A 22373-nucleotide genomic window follows, 5' to 3' on the forward strand; every position below is an offset into this window, starting at 1 on the left:
GAGGGAGGGAGGGAGGGAGGGAGGGAGGGGAGGCTGGAGACAAGCACTGCAACAGCGTCACCTGCTGGTTCTGACGGGAGTGACACTCTGAGCGGTGGAAACTGTCCAGGTCCGTGATTAGGAGGATACCAAAAGTGATCCAGAGGGAAGAAGACAGAGCTGGGATTTCAGTTTAAAGGTCAATGAGTAATTTTAGGGATGAATAAGAGAAACTACAAAAAAAGAAGATCCTGGATCCTTCCTGCTGTTAAGAAAGTTGCACATAACAGCTCTGAGAAAATGCAGATCAACTTTAAACCTGCAGAAGTTCAGATTTATTAAAAAGAGATGATGCTAATCTTCATTTATGGATGTTTAAAGTGACTTTTGCTGCTTTTCTTTACCTAATGTGACATTATTTAAGAGCTATATATGGTTTAATAACTGGGAGAACAAAAACAAGATGCCTCAAAGTCGACTCAGGCTTTGAAAAAAAATGCAACATTTTAATTTTCTCTTATGAGAAACATCACAGACCCAACTATTTATCAGCTGATCGAGAAAAAAACTCATAAGGTACATATTTATTGCAAATAATCTGTTGTTGCAGCCTGATTTAAATAGAGGCTGACTGTATTTAGATTAAGACATTCTCTAAAAAGATCTTTCTTTTCTCTTGCGTCACTTCAGAGAGTTGAACCTCATCAGGACGATACAAAAGAACCAATCAAGAAGTGAACATCAGAGTACTCCAGATTTCCAGTCAAGCGCACACAAGCAAATATACATTTTTGAGTCTATCCCTAATGAACTGGGTTAAATCAAGGATGATTTGATTGTTTGAAAAATGCTTAATGGGTTTAAAGTCAAAGGGTTGTAAACCACAGCTCCTAAAGTAAGAATCGTAACACTGACTTTGTAAAGTCGGTCAGTCAGGTGTTTCTTTTGTTAATCCTTAAACCAGGAGAGACATTTAAACGAGGTCGACGCTGCAAGATAATTGGGCCAATTGACAGCCAATTTGCCCCATTTCAACAAAAGTCAGCAAAAGCCTCCTGAAGATTATCTTGTCCTATTTCTGTGAGGTGTGAGAGATTGTCAAGACCGATTTTACTCCCCTTAATCTGCTCAGAAGATAATTGAAGCAGCAGCAATTTGAAATTATAAATATTGGTATATTTCCAGAAGAATGAGGAGAGAATGAGAACTGTGGTTGTTGTTGAATGGAGTCTGTCGGCGTCCCGTGTGAGGTCTCTAATTTTTTATCATCAGTTAAGACTTTTAAAAGTCTGTTATTGCGGTCCGGGCTTTGGATAAGTGACAGGACCTCATCAGAGGAATTACCACCAAGCAGAGCAATGAACAGGCACCCAGATCCTGACACCAGAGGTGATGTAAATCTAAAAGCAGAATCAGCCTGAGCAGCAGCGTTAGATAGTCGTCAGAAAGGACAATAATGGCGGCTGAGGGAAAGCCAAAGTTGTGCATTGTATGCCGACGGTATGATGGAGCCTTCCCACTCATCTCTGTGACAGCTGGTGAGGAGAGGATGAAACGTTAAAGTAAAATAAGACACAGGGGCGTCTGTGACGGTTATATATGGAGTCCTTAAAAATCCATCTGTCAAATTACCACCCACAGTCCTCTCTGCTGCTGCTTTTTAAAAAAATCAGACATCGTAAAGGCTCGTTTAGGACAGTCGAATAAAATGACCTCTTGTGATTTACCGGCCCACATCGTCCAGCTGGTGCTCCAAACACAGCGAAACAAAAGGCAAAGATTTAAGAAGATTTGTTTCAAAATGCTGCAAATCCACTTCAGGAGACCGACATGGAGTCAACATTTTTTGTTAAGCAGTGGAGTTAAGAACGTCTGAGAACAATAATCTATATTTGCACTCATTAAGTCAAAAATAAACTAATCTCAGACTCAATCTGCTCCAAAAAACGTACCCTCATTATTCCTCGGCCTCTCATTGGCTGTCGTTAAGAGAGATGAACGAGCTGAGGTGATTCTTTCTGATCATATTATTTCCTTCTATGAAGACGAGCTGCAATAATTGAAGATGCACTTTGCAGCCTGCCTTTCTTACATGTGACCTGCAGGTCAGATGAAGTTTGGAGCAAAGTGTGTGGTGCTAAAATATGATTGAAAAATGATACCAACATGTGCAGACGGGTTAATAACCAGGAGGGAATGTATCAAACTGTGAGATCTCTGAGACACGCTGAAGTGAAACTACATTTAGAATATGACAGATGTAGCAGCGGTTCCTCTGAGCCCGCCGCTCTCTGCTCTAATGGAGCGTGTTATTATCTGTACCTCATTAAACGATGTCAGGTTAAGCTTTTTGGCGATGAACTTCTTCAGGTGGAGGACTGTGGCTTGTGCTGAACAGCGGATCCACTTTCTCTTCAGACCTCGAAGCTTGCTGCTGTTGCACTCCAAGCAGATGCTGACCTGTTGTAGGGAAACACACGGAAACATTCATGAGGAGTGAGTGAGTTGTTGTACTTTTTTACAAGACTTCAGAAACTTGGTTGGTCAGATTCCACAGAGGGAACAGATTGTCTGGAAAGGCGAGGAGAGTTTATTTATACAACACATTCTCAGCAACAAAGAGAATCAAAGAGCTTCACACGCTTTGAATCGCTTCAAGCACACAAGCGGAGAATGTTTGTGGCCCTCAGAGGATTAAGATACAATGATCCATTCAGCTTCCATCGCTGTTATTGCACATGATCACAGGACAAACTCATGAAGTTGGGGTAAATGTGCACAAAGCTTTGAAGTAAAATAACTAAGACTGTGAGTGTCTCTAACCCTCAGAGCTGGACCCCACTTCCCCAAAATGTTTGGATAGGAGATGTTCAATGATTTAGGGCGCTGTTAGTCTAGCCATTTATGCTCAAACTCCATGTACAGAGGCTCTGGTCCTCATCGCTTGGTCCCTGGTTTGAGTCCCTGCCCCCTACATATTCTCTCTCTCTCCAGCTGTCCTATCTAATAAAGGCAAAACAATCACCCCTAGAATGACAGCTTGTTTGGTAGCAACTTTGAATAGATGCATCTTCCATCACAGCTGAGCTACAGTCCACAACAGGAATAACAGCTTCATCCGTGACACAATTTAGGACAATGTGATGGATGAAAGTACGATGAGACACCATGAAACACAATATACCTCATTATACTTGTATTATACACGATGTAAGTCTGAAATATGTCATGTTATATCTTGTTTTGTTGAGTTATGTGAAGTTACAATATAACATGATTTGGTACGACTTGATTTGGATATGATCATAGACTGTATAAATAATGGATGTAGCATCCGTGATGTCACCCATCTGTTTCTGAAGCGCTGTTTTGAGGCCAATCGTCGGCAGCAGCCATATTGGAAATGTTGAACTTGACATAACTGCTGTCGAGCGATTGTGATGTAAAGAGGCGGGCTTTGAGCCTCCTAGCCAACAGCAACTGTGTTCCCGCCTGTCAATCAAGTCAGCTGTGCCACTCATAATGGAAAACTCGTAATCTTAATATCTTGGAAATTGCCGTGTTATGAAAAAATTTGCCCCCTGTACAGTGTGTGCCAATCAAGAAATTAGCTATCCAGACTACACTCGTTTTTTGAACCAGACTGTAAACATGTTTATTTCTGCTGTAAATATCGGCTTTTTTGAATTAGTGTGTATGTGGTTTCTGGTACTTCCAGAGCCAGCCTCAAGTGGATCCTTCATGAACTGCAGTTTTGAGCACTTCTGCATTGGACTCATATTTTTAGACTGGAGGATGCCGCTTGGGTATGATTTGATACGATAAAGTAAAATATGCTGCTTTACGATACGATACGATGCTATGGGACATATTTTATTGTTCCTGTAGGAAAATGTATCTGCCTCCTCAAGCTGCATCAATAAATAAAAGCATTATAAACAACAAATAAAGATCCTAAAGTAAACACAGATGCATGTTGCAATGAAAAACAAACTTATTTGTACGTACAGAGCATAAATACTTTCCATAGTTAACCCAAAGACCTAAACCAGACAACTTTATTTGAGAGTTTGTGAGTTGTTTTCACCAAATCATCAATTCAGTCTCCTTCTGTGGAGTCAAAGATGCTTCTTTATGGAAGTGCTAGCTTGGCTGAAGTCTTCAATCACAGCAGGAGAGCTGCTTCTGCTATTTTTGAGACCAGTTTCAGAGATGTATTTTGAACACTCCTTGTATGTCGCCAAAACTGATCCATGACTTAATCTTTTTCTCCACGGGTCTTTCACTTGGACTGACTTTAGGACTATGAATGTCACTGTTTTCATAGCTGGTTAAATTAGTCTGGTCCTGATTAGTTCTCCCGTCCCTCTGATCCAGCATTGTCTGAGTGTGTTTCTGCTTATTGGCTTCCTTCGTGCATCCGAGTGTCACTGCCATTGGCCTGTGCTCTTGTGTTTTGCCCCTGGGGCGACACGGTGGGTGGTTTTGGCAGTTGATGGTTGCAGGAGTCAGAATGTATTACTGCCACTGAGCTCTCGCCCCCACGCATCACAGGCAGAAGAAAAGAAGCAGTTTACTCCTTTATTTGTGGGAGTCCTTCTATCACACTCTTCTTTTTTTATATCCCTCTCTTCTGAGACGTGGAAAATAAACATTAATTCTGAATAAACCTGGAAACTGCAAGGATCTCTGTTCTTTAATAAACACTGGTGGCTCTCTGGTGCACCACCTGCCCTCCTATAAGCAAAGAGAAACACAGTAATATATCTGCTTCCAGTGGGGATGTTAGTGAGGGAGGCTCGTGATGTGAATAAAAGCCTCGGTGGAGATCTGGACTCCAGCGCGGCTCGACAGCAGTTTTCATTGAATTACAGAACATTAGTGACGTCTTCCCTGGGCCTGCTTCAGCTGCACACTCTGACTGATGCAACAAGGAGGCACATCAAGAAAACATCAGACATTGGTGTTTGTGAGAAACAGAAAGCTCATTACCGAGTGCCTGCAGAGGTCGGAAAAAGGCTGCTGGTTATGTTTCTCGGATGTGTGTGTGGGCAAAACAAAAGATTAGTTTCTCTGTGCGAGAATCGACTTTGGATGAATCAGGTTTTGAGAATTCATGATTAATAATTCAGAGGGAAGCTGCCTTCTTTAATTTCTCTGAAGCAGGTCATTTGAGCTGAAAATAGCTAGAGTCTATTAAATTTACACAAACCTTCCTCAAGGTCCAACCCAAATGTGAAAGTGACCCTGACTCCACAGCACATCTTGAAAACTTCCACTGTCTCATGCTTAGCTTTCTGAAAGTTACTGTGGCTCTGTTGAGGTCTAGTTTTGTTGTTGTTTTCCTGGCACCTCCTTGCACCACAAGGTTAAACACAGAGAGGTCGTCCAGAAGACAGCAGGAGAGAGTTCAGGAAGTCAGCCATGTGAAACGATTCTTACATCTCAAACACTTCTTCAGAGACAACATGATGGGGGGTTTTACTCCCTTCATCTTCTCTCTTCTTGGATGCATTTGCAGCTATCACTCATTTTCTTTCCTTTTCACGCTCTCTGCTTTTCTACAACAGTTCATCTATAATTACTGCCTCCTTTGCTCTCTTCATTGTGCAAAATAAAAGAGTCTTAGAAACCCTCACTGCTACGACATTAAAGCCCCTGTGAGGAGTTTTTAACTGGCAGTAAAACAGACTGGAATTGATTCTGATGCCTTTTTATGAGCTACACAAGCAAACAAGAGCATCTGCAAATATACTGACACGTCCTGCAGTGTGATTCTCTGTGCCTTAAACAGCTGCAAGGGGGAAGGTGTCAGACCAGGCTGCTGACAGCACCCTGAATATCTGCAAATATTCACAATGAGTAACACGTCTGACTGATGAAAGAAAACAGGATGACTTATTTTTTATTTTTTAGATAACTACCTCGGCATGTTCAGGAAAAGATCAGCAAAGTGATTTGATGATTGTCTTTGCCCACAGGAGGCGCCAAAGTTGACACAAACCAACAGCTTTAAGCTGTTTAAGCTCAACTGTCTTCCCATGTCTCAGAGGTGAATGAAAGTCAGTACAAGCAAACACTTGAGTTGTATCTCTACAGCATCATGTAACGAGGACTTAATGGTCAGATCCTCTTTTATGATATATGTAGCTTTGTTACATTTTACAAACCAGTGGAAATTATTGGTCTAAAACTTGATAACAAAAAAAACAGAACTGAATTTTGGATTGCTGAATTTTGCTTCTATTGATACTCAAACTTTTCTACCTCAGTAAGCCAAAAGAAATTGTATGGGATATGTTAAGATTTTTCCAGTTTAACATCATCATTATTATTAGTATTACTATTATAATTATTTATTATTATTATTATTGTTATTATTATTATTATTATTATTATTATTATTATTATTAATAGTGTTGTATTTTTTTTACTGTAGCTGTTATTATTTTTATTATTATTATTATTATTATTATTATTACTATTATTATTATTATTATAATCCTTTATAATTGTGAATTATATTTATCATTATTATTTTATTTAGTTATTTTAATTGATACTATTATAATTTGTATAATAATATTATTAATATTATTATAATAATAATATTAATAACTGTAGTTATTATTATTATGTATTTTGTATTAATGTTGTATTCATCTTTTAATTGTTACTACTACTATGTTATTCTTATTGTTATTATTATTCTTATTATACAATTATCATAATTATAATCCCTAATAATTGTGAATAATAATAATAATTATTATTATATTTATCTATATCATATTATTTATTTTTTAAAGTTATATTTTTTGGCTTTATTTCATAAGACAGCTGAAGAGAGACAGGACGTGTGGGGAGTAGATAGCGGGGGAAGACATGCACGAAATGGTCGCGGCAGGGAATCGAACCTGCGACACCTGCGATGAGGACTGTAGCCTCTGTATGTGGGGCGCTTAGACCTCTAGGCCACCAGCGCCCCATATCTTAATTGTTTTATTATTATATAATTATCTCTGAAGGGTTTTTTCATATTTGCAGAAATAAAAACGTGCCTTTAAATAAGTGAATAAAAGTCCACCTACAGATTCTCTCTTGATCTTAGAGTCTATACGTTCACTTCATCATCCTCTCCTCTACCCATCCCCTCTGCCCTCTCACTTATCCGCTCTCTTTTTCAAGGTGACTCCTCGCTCAGACGACCCCTCCATCATTAATTCTCATGAATCAGACTCTACGTTTCTGAAACCTCATCACCCTGCCAGGTGACTTATTTTCATCAGTGAGACTCTCTTTCTCTCGCTTTCTGCTAAGTCTCTCATTTTTATCACTCATCTTGTATTCCTCTGCTCTTCCCCTCCCTCATCCTCCTCCTCCTCCTCGGTGACATTTGACATGTCTGCATTCAGCTCACAGAGGCTGATGTATTAGTGATTCAGAGCGCATTTCTGCACCACTGCTGAAAATCCAAAGGGCAAGATATTCACCCTCAGCGAGGCAGCCTGCCATGCCGACGTGGCGAGGAGAGGAGAGCTGGGGCTTTGTTTTCAGATTCTGACAGTTGATTTTTTTTTTTTTCACCATTTCTGTAGCAAAATAAATCTTCAGCCTGTGCAACATGCAGGGAAGGCTGTTTTTCTGTCCGGCACCACAAAAACAACAACTCTGCTCTCTGAATTATTAATTGAATTTTGCAAAGATTGATTCAGAATACCAAAGAAACCAACAAAAGCTCACTTCCAGTTTGAACTTGTTGACGTTTGGTGTTCTTACAAATCAAAAACAGCAAAGACAAAAGAATAACAGCCTGATAATCACATGGGGAGATCTTTTATAAAGGCAATAATTGATGTGCAGGCTTTTTAGTCAATTGTACCCACAATTATCAGCAGCAGTATTTTTCCCTTTGGTGCTTTTGTTCCTGACAGTCTGCTCTGTAACCTATAATTATTTGATCCAGTTTACTTCCTCTAATCTCTGCTGAAAGAGAAACATAATGTGCACCGCCTTCTTAGTTTCCTCGTAGATAATAAAGCTGGTTTATTGTTAAAGGGGCGGCTGACCCAAATTACACTCAAACAACATACTCTCTCATTTCTACTTCTATACAGTAAATAAAGAGAACTTAGATAGATACTCGTCCTACTTCTCTGTTACCTCACTTTGACCTCTCCGCCGGATGTTTGTTTGTGATAACTTCAGAAAACCCTGCTCATACATATTTCATTAAATGTGAAGCGAACAGGATCTTTCAAGCTTAAATCAGAAGTTAGTTAAGTATGAGGCTCCGGTTTCTCTTTTCCTCAAACAAAGATCTGCTAAAAGGAAAAAGAGGAGTTACCCAGGCTGACATCAATCTAGAAAGAGGCTATCAAGTCAACTCTTTATACTTTATACTCTTTATTTTCCAGGCAGTATCACTGGCAGGACTTTATAATTTAATTCTATATTTTATATTTAATATTTCCAAACTTTTGGATTGTTTTAATCTTTGATCTTTTGTTGTTTTTATTATTCCAAAATTGTCTTATTTCCTTTTATTTATCTTCCTCACATTTCTCTTTTATTGTCTTTTACTTTCTTTATCATTTGTAAAGCAGTTTGTAACCCTGTTATGAAAAGAACTATATAAATAAAGATTATTATTATTATTATTATTATTATTACAGATTTTAAAAAATAATAAAGAATTAGAAATTTATTTAAAAGAAAAATAATAATAATATGTTTGTTTTTTTTTATTATTATTATCACGGTTAAAAAATAATACATTAAAAAATATATATATATTTTATGTTTTAATATTCTTCTTATTATTATTATTATTATGGTGTAAAGATAAATTAAATAAATTAATTAATAATATTAATAACAATACTCATTTTTATTTTATGTTTTATTATTTTATTTTATTATTATGATTCTTATGATTATTATTATTGTTATTATTATTGCTGTTATTTTCATTATTATTAAACAACTATCTAATTTTGATTTACTTTATTCTTGCAGTAGTGTTGAGAGTATCGCTGTGATATTACAGCTACAGGTTTAAATAGTGAGACATTCCCTTCCAGGTCAGGTGTCGGGGGGTATATAGATGCTCTCTGCCATACCACACAAGCTTTTGATTACAATAAGCTGGAGTTTGGTTATTTTCTGTCATGGAACTTGTTTCACTGTAAGACTCTGGTGGATTAATGACTGAAATGTTTTCTTGCTGCACCTCTGTTACATCTCAAACTCTTTATCTTTCAAAATGAACTGCAAATAACAAAGTTTGAGCTCCCACATTACCTATATCGACACACTATATTTCTTACTGATCTTCTGGCTGTGTAAGATGCTTGATTCTGATTGATCAAAACCTCTTGACGACAGTTATAAACTTTCACTAACATGAGCGGAGCAGGTGAGAGAAACTTTAGGTTAGCGATCTCTACAAAGAAACTAAAACCATGAGCGGTGGTGATGACAGCAGCAGGGTTCAAAGTTGTGACATTTGTTTATTTTTAAAGGTGTGTGAACCGCAGAGCTCAGAGAAGAAGGAGAGCTGAATGAGGACAGTTTCATGTTAAATCCACCCCAACACGCAGATAAGAATCCATCATCACTGGAATCACTGGGACTATTTAAAACAAAACGTGCACATAAATAATTTAAATCAATAAAATAATATTTTAATTAAGTTTTTTTGCAATGTGTCTGTATTTTAAGTTAGTAGCCGGGTAACAAGCGAGATAATGTACGGTTAGCAGGTGGACTAACACGTCAGGGTCTGGTCTCACCCTGTCAGGATTCTATTTCCCATAACTACCTGCTAAACAAACATTATCCCTTACATATAGTCTACCTGGAAGTGGCTGTTGTGGTGAGTTCTGCATTACAGTGTTTCTGTCCCTACCTTTAAAACAAACATCATTAGATTACGTTGATCATGCTCACAGCTTTGAAACTGACTTCTTAAATAGTGTTCTGAATAATCCTCAGCAGCAGCAGCAGCAGGGGCTGAAGACAAACTGAGGTCTGATGATTCAAATGTTGTACTAGTTTAAGACAAATTCAACACTCTGACAGCCTGAATATTTTCTGTGATAAGCCTCTGTGTCGGGAGCACCGCTGTGTCAGAGGAGGCAGAAGGTTTTTGATGAGCTCCTCTAGCCTGTTGGAAAATAGCTTCAGGTTTTTAATGACAAGAGGGATTGTTTGACTGTTTTTTCTTCTCATAGCTTTGGTTTGGTTTTTAAAATCCTTTCACAGAAGTTTATTGAACAAGGAAATCAAACCTGTGCATGTGAGAGAAGAAACAGGAAGCATACGTTGTTCTCTATCAGGTGAGGGCTTACCTGCTCGTCGCTCCGGTGATAGTCATTGTCCTCCTCTGGTTTCTCCTCTCCTGGCTCCTTATTGGCTGTTTCCTCTGATTTCGTATCACCTGTGCAGAAAACATGACAAGGACAGGCGTTTAGCTTCCATGTTGTGAATAAAAATCAACATCATCTCCTCACTTAATGTAAAAACGTTAACACTCCTTCAGCTCAGGGACACTTCACAGTCTCAAACCACATTTGCATGTTTGCATCCCTCTGCAGTCACTCCGCTAATGGAGCAGCATGTTTCTCTTATCTATCTCATTAACTTAAGTGAAGAGGCTGGAGCTTAATGGACGTCCACGTCGACTCCGAGACTTGTTGGAAGTGAAGGAAACAGGCATGTTTGTGTCTCTGCAGACTTTACACCGCCTGTGCCTGCTGGAGCGTAGAAACACCTCCCGCAGAGCTTCGTTTATAAGGCAATTACATGTCCGAGGGTGTCAGAGCATCCTTTATACAACTTATCCGCTGTCTGGGCACGTCTTTAATACACGGCAACTTCTAACCAGGGGAAAAAAGCAGTCTGTTTCAGTGCTGATTAACCTCCATGAGGGCTGGAATCAGCTTTACCCTGATTGAGTTTGTGCCTCTCTTTTCAGGGAATAAAAGCATATGGGGGAGGATATAAGGGAGGACAGCACAAATAGGATGTTTCCTCACAATGTGCACGAGTACACAGAGAGTTTAGTAGGAAGCTGGAGGATGCTTGAACCCCACAGTTAGATAAGCTGCATGGTGGTGTAGTGGTTAGTACTGCTGCCTCACAGAAAGAAGGCTCCTGGTTTGAATCTGAGTTTAATAATAATAAAAGTAATTTATAGGATTTGTATAGCACTTTTCATGGTACTCAAAGTCGCTTTACAGAAAAAAATACAGAATAAAAAATTAATTAAATTAGATAAATAAATAAATAAATAAAAATGAAAAATAAATAAAACAGAACAAAGACAGAGGTGGGGCAGGAGTAGAGGTTATGTGTTGTATCCTTTTTTGAACAGGAAGGTCTTGATGTGGTTTTTTAAATGATCGAAGTGAGTCAGAGTTGCGGATGTTTGGGGGCGCTGGTGGCCTAGCGGTCTAAGCGCCCCACATACAGAGGCTATAGTCCTCGTCGCAGGGGTTGCTGGTTCGATTCCCGGCCGGTCAACCATTTCCTGCATGTCGTCCCCCACTCTCTGCTCCCCACATTTCCTGTCTCTCTTCAGCTGTCCTCTCAAATAAAGGCAAAAAAGGCCAAAAATATAACTTTAAAAAAAAAAAAAAAAAAAAAAAAAAAAAAAAAAAAAAGAGTTGCGGATGTTTGGAGGGAGACAGTTCCAGAGAGTTGGGGGCGGCGATGGCAAAGGCTCTGTCCCCCAAGGTGTGGTGCTTGGACTTGGTGATAGGGGACAAGAAATTGGCATCTGGCGTTTGAGGAGGCCGGTCAGGTATGAGAGGACTTTGTAGGTGATGAGCAGGATTTTGAAGTGGATTCGGTGCTGTATGGGGAGCCAGTGGAGGTGCTGAAGGATAGGTGTGATAGTGCTCAGTTTGGGTATGCTTCTAGTGCTCAAGCTTCCTCCTATAATCCAAAGACATGCTCATTGGACTTACTGTTGACTGCCTTGTGTGAGTGTGTATCTGTTTGTCTGTCTCTCTTAAGTAAGCCCTGTAATAGACCGGCAAACTGTCCAAGTCCTCCAAGAAACTTTGTCTGGCAGTGGCTGTCAGAAGACTTCCTCCTTGAAATCAGATGTTTTGCAGACATAGCGGCACAAACAGCCGTTTACAGTGAAGCTGCAGAAAACATCCCGTCATCTTACATAACCCGAAGGACTCTGAGTTCTCTGATTCTGCTTTAGCTCAATGTGCAGGAGGAGGAAGCTGAAGCTACGGGCGGACATTTCCCACTCAAGCACTTAGAAACTGTCATCAGTCTCTGTGGCGCTCTGTCTGTCCCTCTCCTTCTCTCCTTCCTTTTTCGTTTCCTAGAGTATTAGTCAGTATAAATACATTGAAATGGTCTTTCTAAATTTGCTCTTTAAACTTCCTAAACTATAAGCCTTATCTGGTCCACAATCAACTCACTGATTAAGCACTTGGTATATCACAGTATTCAAGATACAGAAATCAACGTCCAGCTGAAACTGTGACACACATGCAAGTTTCCACATCATGAAATCGTCTCTGCAGAGACTTCCCCCCCAACGTTTAAACCCCTTAGTGAAGGAGCTGCGGCGTAAATGTCCAGGACAGGCATGGTTATACATTTCTTTATTGTTTTTACTTTCTGCCTGTGATACCACAGCAGTATTGAATTTTTAGATATGAAACACAGTTATCTAAGACTAAATTGCTGCGCTGTGACAATCCCGCTGCACAGATGGGTATTGCTTTTCTGTAACCTTTAAAAAACAGAGAGAATGGGTCTATTCTTCCTGGATGCAGTTGATGTAATAATGGTGTGTGATTGTGTGTGTGATTGTGTGTGTGTGTGTGAGAGGACAGCTGGCTTCAGCTCAGACTGTAGATGGGATTGTGTGACCGTTTTCCAGTCAGGTTAACTGTCACCATTTCCCCCTGAGTATCACCAGGAGAGGTCTGAGCCTGCTCTGATGTCTCTGTGGCGACCGTCTCCAGAGTCTCTTACTGATTGCTGATGAGGAGACTCTTGCTGTCGTGCACCACCTTCAAACAACCCCGGAGCGCCTCAGGGACTCCAAACAGACGTGAGGAGCTCGTTTGTGTTTGAGGAAATGGGATGATTGCTCGGGTCAGGGAGTTTTCAAAACTAGACAGTCTGCAGAGTTTCTTTTTGTCTCGTTCGCTTGTTAGACGGTGATCTCTCACACAATAACATCACAAAGGTTCGTGTAATGGAGCTACAATAAGCCAGCCATGTGTGGGGGGAGTTTTGTGCACACTCATTCTCTTGCTTTAAGGGCTCAAGAAGCCAAGCAGTTAAAGAGAAATAGGGGAAACAAAGATTTTGTTTGCAAATTTAAAGTAGTACTGTGCAAAAAAACACACGGCAAGCAAAACAACTCTGTGAACTGAAGAGCAAAGTGACCACTTGTTTATGCCTTTGTTGATGTGATTTTTTTTAACACAATGTGCAAAGGTGTTCTTTGAACCTTTTTTGCACCAACTAGAAGTGGCTCTCTTAATCCTGTTGTATCTTAATAATAACAATAATAATACATTTTATTTAAAGGCGCCTTTCTCGGCACTCAAGGACACCGCACAGATATAAATATATACATACACGAATTTACATTAAAGGAAACAAAATCAGAGTCAAAAATGAAAACAATATAAACTAACAAGGGGTAAGAAAAAATAGAAACAATAACAAAATGACTGCAATTGGAGTCAGACGGAGTAAGCGGTTTTGAACAGATATGTTTTGAGTTGTGATTTGAAATGGGGGAAATAATCTGTGTTTCTGAGTTGAGGTGGTCATGAGTTCCAGAGAGGGGAGCAGAGCGGCTGAATCCTCGGCTCCCCATAGTGGTGAGACGGGCGGAGGGGACAGACAGGTGTATGGAGGAAGAGGATCTGAGGGAGCGGGAGGGAGTGGGAACATGGAGGAGGTCGGACAGATATGGGGGGGCGAGGTTGTGGATGGTCTTGAATGTCAACAGAAGGACTTTGAATTGAATACGGAACTGAACAGGGAGCCAGTGGAGCTGTTGGAGGACAGGAGTGATGTGGTGGATGGAGGGGGGTTCAGGCAATGATACGGGCAGCTGAATTCTGGACCAGTTGGAGTTTATGGAGGGGTTTGTGAGGGAGGCCGAAGAGGAGAGAGTTGCAGTAGTCCAGATCTTGTAACACAACACTTTGATCTTAACTGCTGGGAAACAGTAGATTAGGGCTGGGCGATAATTCGATAACGATAATTATAGCGCTATAATTTTTCTCGATATAAACATAACAAATGTTAAATAAAAAATCAATATAAATAAACATGTAATTACACACCCCAACCACTAAAAAGGAAAGGGGTGCTAGTGAGCCTTACACACTAATTGCAACCCAACTAATTATCGATATCGACTGATATGAAATAATTTATCTTGATAACATTATTTTCAATATCCCTCAGCACTAAGTAGAATGATGAATGATTTCTCATCTTGAAGGGTTTGTGAAAATGTATGGTACATTAGATGTTAAGATATCTCATGCACGGCTGCAGAAAAGCAATAATTTAACTAAAAGTAAGCAGAAAGTTTTTGTCCTTTTCCAGGACTTAAAGTCAGCAGCATTAACATTCCTGTTCCTAAACTTGGCTCTGAGGAATAAAAAACACCACTCCTCTTTCTTCTGTGCCAGAAAAAGATTCATTTAACTCAGCTGGTGAGAGGCGACCCAGGAGAAAGTTTTAATTTCTGAAGGGATTCTGTATAAATGAGCCTTTAATTAAGTGTAATGCAGTTCAGCATGGCTGGCAGGGGCAACATTACCAGAGCGCCCGATGTCGCCTGTAGTTAGCGTTGTGTGATCTCTGTTTTAGCATGTGTTAACTTTGGTTTGCCATTCTTAAATGAGAGCTAATGAGGTGCATCCTTTCCCAAAGATCGGAGAGTAAGAGAGGATGTAAACAGAGTCAGGCTGAAAAAAGTGACTCTGAGCCCCCGTGGTGACTCTGAAAACACACATTCTCACAAAGGCACGTTTGAAACTGAATTAAAAGGAGGTTTTGGTCCAGTTAGTGAAACTGCCAGGCTCCAAACAACAAACACTGCTCGGCCGTGTTTCTACTGAGGAAGATATGCAGAACAGTGTCAGCCAGCACTTCAAACCAGTCCTGTTCTTGTGATTACAAAAACAGTTTTTATTAAACAACAGATTCACTTATTCATGAATGCTCCCTTTCTGCACCTCAGAAAAAAACACATCCAAAGACCCCCATGCAAAACATCAAGGACAGCTTCCCAAGTAAAACCTTCGGGCGCCTTGATTTTAATCTCTTTTCAGACTGAACCAAATGATTCAGTCCAGACCCAGGTCTGTTTCTTCACCCTTAAAGGGAGGAGGACTCATAAAACATGAGAGTCCTGAAATTATTTAGATCCATGGCATCGTGTTTATCACAGCTGTAGTCTTAGAAGAGGACTCCTGTTTCTTTAACATAGATGAGTCTGCATGACCAGCAGGCCCCACAGCTGTGGATGGATCTGCCAGAGGAAATTAGGTTGGCTGAATCTGTGCTCTGGTTCAAATCATTACTTAAAACCTTCTTTTATCAGAGCGCCTTTCCTGACTTTATTTGATCAGGAGTGTCCTATTTTTATTTAATTTATTTATTTTATTAATTTGAATGTTCTTTTAATGTTTTCTTTTAATAGTAATGGTTCATGCACAGACTGAATGGTGCTTTAAATGTTCTTAATTTTGCACTAGTCTTTTTGATGCATTGTAAAGCACTTTCTAATGCAGATCTAATGCTCTATAAATAAAGAACATTATTATTATCATAATTACTGTGACTTTTATTATTATGATATTATTATATATTACTATTATATTACTATTATTATTATTATTGTTATTATTATATTTTTTATTATTGTTATAGTATTGTTAATAGTTGTATTATATATTTTCTATTATTATTATTATTATTATTATATTGTATTATATTATAATCATTATTATTATTGTGTATTATTATTATAAATATTATTATTATTATTATTATTATTATTATTATTATTATTATTATTATCATAAAAGCCAATGCATTATCTTTTGTAGCAAACTCAACCTATTAAGGTAAGTTCACTAAACTTAAGATTCCAACATTATTATTAGAGATTTTTAATTAAAGTATCACTTAAGAAATAAGAGATTGATGTGTTTGTAATGCTGAGATCTTTTTATAACTCTAAGATAGTTTGAAGTCACATTTTCTGCATGTTCTGGTTTTCTGCAGTGTTGATCAGTGAGTTTGTTTTTGTTATGGTGTCATTAGAGGGGCTGCATCAGCTTCAACAATCCTGCTCTTTAAGTCCAACTACCACGATAAAACCAGGATTGTCTGACGGGCATGTTACTGTGTATTCATAAAGAAAGACCAACACTAAAGTACAGTCTTTGTTAAACATATAGATAGAGATGTACCGGCTGGATCTGTCACATTTCCATCATCTCACCTTCATCCAGCGTCCTGTGTGAGGAGCAGAAAGTGGACCAGAAAATAGAGTAATTCCCTCAACTGCACTCGAGTTTGACAGCCACTTTCATGATTCACCAAACTCACAGAATTCAGTCGTCAATACGGAGAGAAGTCTGACAACAAGCTGAAGAAACAAACAAAAATCTATTGATCGTCAAGAGAAAGATTCCTGGTCAATGAGGCTCTGAATGAAATCCAACCACATCGATTCTCAAAGTTTGTCTTCAAACGTGAACGAATATTTCAAACACTCCCCGGCTTTGACGTCTCATTTATGTGTTTTTGGAGAAATGATTCTGCACAGCATCCAGGTTTCTATTTCTGTTGGTGTCTTTGCAAATGATCCTTAAAACATGTGTGTGTGTGTGCATGTGTGTGTGTGTGTGTGTTCTGTAGCTAAACCTGTCTTCAAGCAACGAGGCCCGGGAAGGCAGAAAGCTCTTCCACTTCCATTTGAGCCTTAATTACCAAAATCAGAGAGAGGAGGGGATTAAGCGAGCGATTAGGCCTGCCAGGGTGACAGCCCTCTGGGCACACATTCACACCAGCCGCCTTGGAAGCAGGCTGCTCCTGAAAAGCCGTCGTGCACAACAAGCAAGCCGGGGACTCGTTCCGATCGGCTAAATTGCCTTCATTTCAACTGCTTAATGGCTTCCGCTGTTCCTTGTGCGTGTGCCTCTAATGTCACTAATCATGAGCTGGGGGTTTCATTCCTGATAAAGCACAATCAGCAACACAGCTGAGGAGATGACTGCTGCATGGAGTGAGTGACAGGACGTTTGAAACGCCTGCTCTGACATTTAAAACAGGTTGTTTCTTCACACGGGGATGACTTAGCATGATTTAGCTGTGATCTGTGCCAAGTCATCAACCCTTGGTTTCAGACTCTCCCTGCAGGAGCTAATGAAGCAGGTGTATAGCTCTGTGTTAGCCTGGTTTCAGGGTCAAATGGGGCAAATGTGTCATGGTCTTAAGTGTTTTTGGCTGAACTGGATTTGCAGGTGACTGAGGCGGAATGATGTGTTGATCGAAGCTCTCTGTACTTTTGTAGCTACCAAATGAATCTCTGTGTTTGCATCTCTGCTTTCCAGTTCCTATTTCCAGGGACATCTCTGTTTATGCCTTGCTTTAGGTGTTCAATGCACAAGAGTTGGGGACTAATGCCTGGTTTATACTTCTGTGTCACCCTTACGCAGCAGTGGTTGGCTTTTCCACAGCGATTCAGAGTGTGTTATGTTAACCTACAGCTGATACATGTTGCTGTTTATCATACAGACATGATTACATTAAGAATAGAGATGACTCATCTGAGGAGATGAAATACACGGCTGATGTGCAGGGATCCCAGAAGTGCTGTAAATGTGGGAAATACCAAGCGGACCAATCACAGGGCTTGCGGTCTGTGTTGCTTTTACATGTAGTTACATTTTGGAGGAGGTGCACGCCGGCTTAGGTAGGCATCTGCGTAGGCACAGTTATGCAAACCTACAGGGGGCTACGCCTTCGATTGGACACAAAAGTATAAATCAGGCTCAAGTCTAAATACCAAGTAGCCTGAACCTGCAAAAACTAAACTGTGTGCATTCCTCAACATTTACGCCTCTTATTAATGCAAACAAGGGCTGCAAAATTGCAAAGATGTGTTTACTTTTATGCTAATGCGTGTCTATTAAGCCTTTTCTGGATGCAAAAGTGGGACAATTTGGCTAACATGCACGGCTAACGACACCTAAGTTTGAATGTGTAGAATATTGACTGATTAGCAGTCAAAACGGTGGCTTCACTTTACCTCACAGCTATTAACGGCACCAAATACTGTGCTCAACTTCTGCACAGGTAGCTAGCTAAGTGGTGATTATAGAAAGGGCTACACATCTGCATATAAACTGCACATTGCTGATATACGGGTGCGACTTATACTCTGGATTTTATGTATGTTGTTGTGTTTTATCACCTCAGCCTCAGATTGACTCTGCACTACTCAGTGCATTACCTATATGAAGTAAGAAAGGTAAACAATGACATTAGATATGCTGTGCCCCTCACGTCCAAGGCGATTAAGTCAGAAGCAGGCTCCTCTTTGTCCGTGAGAGTCGTGTGAGCAGTCAACAAAACCAAATCTCAGTGAGCCCTCAGAGTCTTTATAAAAACAGAGAAAAGCAGACATTGCGGGTGGAGCAGCTCGTACCATTTCGTTGATCTAGATGAGTCTTCATGTTGCAAAGCTCTCCTTTAATGTCTCCCGGCACCTCCATCCCCAACTTCTGATAGAAATCTCTCTGCTTCTTTATCTCCGCTGCACCAGAGAGGAGAACAGAGAAAGGAAAGGAATCAGAGAGGACAATCTTTTTTTTCTCAAGGTCGCTGCTGTCACTGGAACTTTTAAATCAAAGGGGTGTGGGAGGCTGAAACCTGCAGCTTCAGGTCCTCAAGGCCAGGAAGGATGGCGTACAATGATACTGGATAGATAGATACTTAAACACTTACCCTCTTGAAGTCCCGGTACCAACTTATAGACAATGTCTTGCATTGTTCTGTCATGGCTGAAAAGAAAGAGAGATTGAGAAGTTGATCAGATATTGCAATCAGTAGACGAGAAAGGAAGGGGAATCTAATAAAATTGTTTGAGCTAGTTTGAAACACTTAGTGAAGAATTAGAGCCGGGGAAAATTAGAGGTATTGATTTATGGTCTCCTGACTGCTTGAATTCACAAGCTGCATATAAAGTGAGTGAGTTTAAGATGTTTAATAGATGAGGATACATTTTGCATACTTAATCAAGCTAGTGTATGTGATCAAGAAGAAACTCTGCAAGAATTAAAGGTAGCCTCAAACAGGAAATTCTTCTTCTTCTTCTTCTTCTTCTTCTTCTTCTTCTTCTTCTTCTTCTTCTTCTTCTTCTTCTTCTTCTTCTTCTTCTTCTTCTTCTTCTTCTTCTTCTTCTTCTTCTTCTTCTTAAGTAATCATGAGCATCAAACATTTTTCAGCCTGTTCCCTGTGATACATATTCACCCACACTTCCATATGATTGCTAAAAATGTTCTGAAAAGACTCAAAACTTCAATCCTCAGCATATGCTCTGTCCCCCTCAGAGTTAACAGTGTTCCTCTGCCAGGTAGCGAAGGTGCTGCAGGTGCCGCAGGTGTCACAGGAGCACAGTGTGCGCTCCTTGACGGTTGTGTTTTGTCAACCAGCCGAGGATGCCAGTTATCAGTCACGACATGTCGAGAGCGTTGTAGTGTTATGGTGGCTCTTTTGTCTTCACCTGCTGAGAGTCGCTGCACAGAGCGGCGAAACACTGACCCCTGCTGGACAGAGCCGGTAGTACACTCTCACAGCTGAGAAGGGAGGTTTTAACACCTCTACAGAGATGTGTTGAGTGCTGATGTGACACAAATGGACTCTGTCAGAATTAAGTGAACCAGAGACTTTAAAGTATGTGGAGCTGAAAAGAAGAGATAAGGTCCAGCATTGTCACAAGATTGGTATTTATTACAGGGATGAGGGTGGTTTAAATTGAGTGTTCAACTACAGTAAGTTTTGTTTACTGCAACATCTGAAGCATTTTACTCTTATCAGTTTATATCAGACTAAATACAAACATTAAAACAGGCCACAAACATGTATGCTTTGTCATATGTGTTAAACTATTTTCTGCCTTATGAATAAAGCAGAGCAAATGAAAGGGGGATTCAGAAATGATGCCATCAGAAAGTCCCATGATTTATAATACTCTCATCCTGCTGTGTTTTGACAGTCAGATGTATCACTCTCCCTGAATGTTTGCTGTTGAAGATGCAAGAGGGCTGGTTTGTCAGCATGAAGCCATTTGCCTGGTCTGAACTCTTACCCCCCTAACAGTGGGCCCAATAATTAAGAATTACAATATAAGAACATCAATCTCTTTTCTGATGGTCTTGCCTGCTTTTGTGCGTCATAAAGAGACATCAATTTAATTTTCTTTTTTTTTTAATAAACAGCTAAAATCTCTTCACAGGGGCTTTAACAGTGATTTGCTCCTTAAGAAGCCTCCTGATTAGTCATGTCATGTAAGATCTACACTACCAGTCAGAAGTTGGAAACACCTTCTCATTCAAGGGTTTGTATTTATTGTAATTATTTGAAACACTGTAGATTAATACAAAAAAACATATATGGAATTATGTAATGAACATAAAAGTGTTAAACAAAGCAGAATCTGTTTTATATTTTAGATTCTGTAAAGTAGCCCCCTTTTTCCTTCATGACAGCTTTGCACACTCTTGGTGTTCTCTCAATCTGCTTCATGAAGTGGTCTCCTGGACTGGTTTCTAATTAACATGAGCCTTGTCAAGAGTTCATTTGTAGAATGACTTGCCTTCTTAATGTGTTTGAGACCATCAGTTGTGTTGTTCAGAGGTAGGGTTAGTACACAATGGATAGCCCTATTTGACTACTGTTGTAATCCAGATTATGGCAAAACCAGATTATTTCATAGTTTTGATGTCTTCAGTGTTAATCTACAATGTTGAAAATAATTAAAATAAATAAAAAACATTGAATGAGAAGGTGTGTCCAAACTTTTTCCAAACCGCACCTAATCTGATATGTTTCCCTGTATAAGAGTAATCAGTCCCCTTAGTTTATATTCTATAGGATGAGGAAAGAAAGCATATCACATTTTATGTGCATGTAGAGCACGCTGTGGATAAACTATATTTTCCAGGGTCAAAATTTTAAAGAATTGCATCACCTCCTCATGTTTCTTTCCATTAAGTCTTGCAATAAATTCTATTTGTGAGTTGAAGTATCCAAAATTAATTATTCTAAAATGCAAAAAAGGTAGACATGCAATGAAAAAGGGCGAAAAATATTGGAAGAACTTATATGAACGTGTAATGATGTGTATATTTTCTTATGTGCTGCACTGGAAAGGGCCTTGATTACGCCTCCTGTGGACACTCTTGAACTAACAGGACCTTCAGTCCTTCAAGCCATCCCACTATTTATTTATTTGTTTGTTTGTTTGTTTGTTTTTCTCCTCTCTCTCCTTTATTATGGTATATCATGTCAAGCATTTTACCTCACTCATGCTGACTCTGTCTGTCTTCTGTCTTCTGAATTGTTTGTAAAATATTTGAGAGAAAACAACAAAAATAAGTCTAAAAAATGTTTTTGAAAAAAGGTAAAACATAGGAAATAAATCTTAAATGAGAACATCTAACATAAAAAAGAATGGAGGATAAGCTGTTGTGTCTGAGCTCAGGTTGGGAATATTGTGTATCTAAACTTATAACAGCGACCTGATCTGAAGTGATAATGATCTGTGGAGGTTTCATTCCCTTGATTCTGTTACTGCAGAAACTTCTTCTTTCCTGTAACTACTCTTCAGGACGTTCTTTGCAGACATCTGAAATAACACTGAGTATGATGTTGTGCTGGTTTATTCTCATAACCGAAGTGCTTTCAAGTAAAAAATTGAATAAAATCCATCAAAGAAAATTCAAACTCTTTAGAACAAGAGGCTCGATTAGTTCTGCTCAGCTGATTCTCTGAGGAGACGTCTGATTGTGATACCAGCTCGGTCTCAAACATCAACTTTGATCAATCGTCCTGATGGGCAGGGCGAGTTTATCTCTCATCTGTCGGTTGTTTTCCCTTCAAATCAACTGTGATGTTTCCATCAGCTCCAATTTCCTGCGAACAATGAGGCAAAAAGCAGCTGCTGTGTGAGGAGCTAATGTGTTTGAAATGGAGCCTTTGCTGCAAAACAATGAGCGTGCAGACAGCGCAGATTACACGCTAATGACTAAATTGCTGGTACACATTAAGTTTGTGCGTCGCATTAATCAGACATTAATGCACGAGCGCTC

General features: G+C 39.5%; 2 protein-coding genes across 3 annotated transcripts in view; both read right to left on the reverse strand.

Annotated features, from left to right (window-relative positions):
* The window catches only part of LOC117817031 (leptin receptor overlapping transcript-like 1), a 762389-nt gene that overhangs the window by 494709 nt on the left and 245307 nt on the right, over positions 1-22373 (reverse strand). The gene's annotated exons all lie outside the window — the stretch shown is intronic.
* LOC117817028 (polycomb group RING finger protein 3) overlaps positions 1-22373 on the reverse strand; it is a 108155-nt gene that overhangs the window by 9020 nt on the left and 76762 nt on the right. For both annotated transcript variants that reach the window (XM_034689469.1, XM_034689471.1), the window contains 4 exons: positions 19009-19064; positions 18710-18817; positions 10332-10420; positions 2302-2439 (listed from right to left, as the gene is read on the reverse strand). In XM_034689469.1, coding sequence (XP_034545360.1) covers positions 2302-2439; positions 10332-10420; positions 18710-18817; positions 19009-19064 — 391 coding nt within the window. The remainder of the gene's footprint in view (positions 1-2301; positions 2440-10331; positions 10421-18709; positions 18818-19008; positions 19065-22373) is intronic.

This window comes from Notolabrus celidotus, chromosome 8 (genome assembly GCF_009762535.1).
Source record: "Notolabrus celidotus isolate fNotCel1 chromosome 8, fNotCel1.pri, whole genome shotgun sequence".
Lineage (NCBI taxonomy): Eukaryota > Metazoa > Chordata > Actinopteri > Labriformes > Labridae > Notolabrus > Notolabrus celidotus.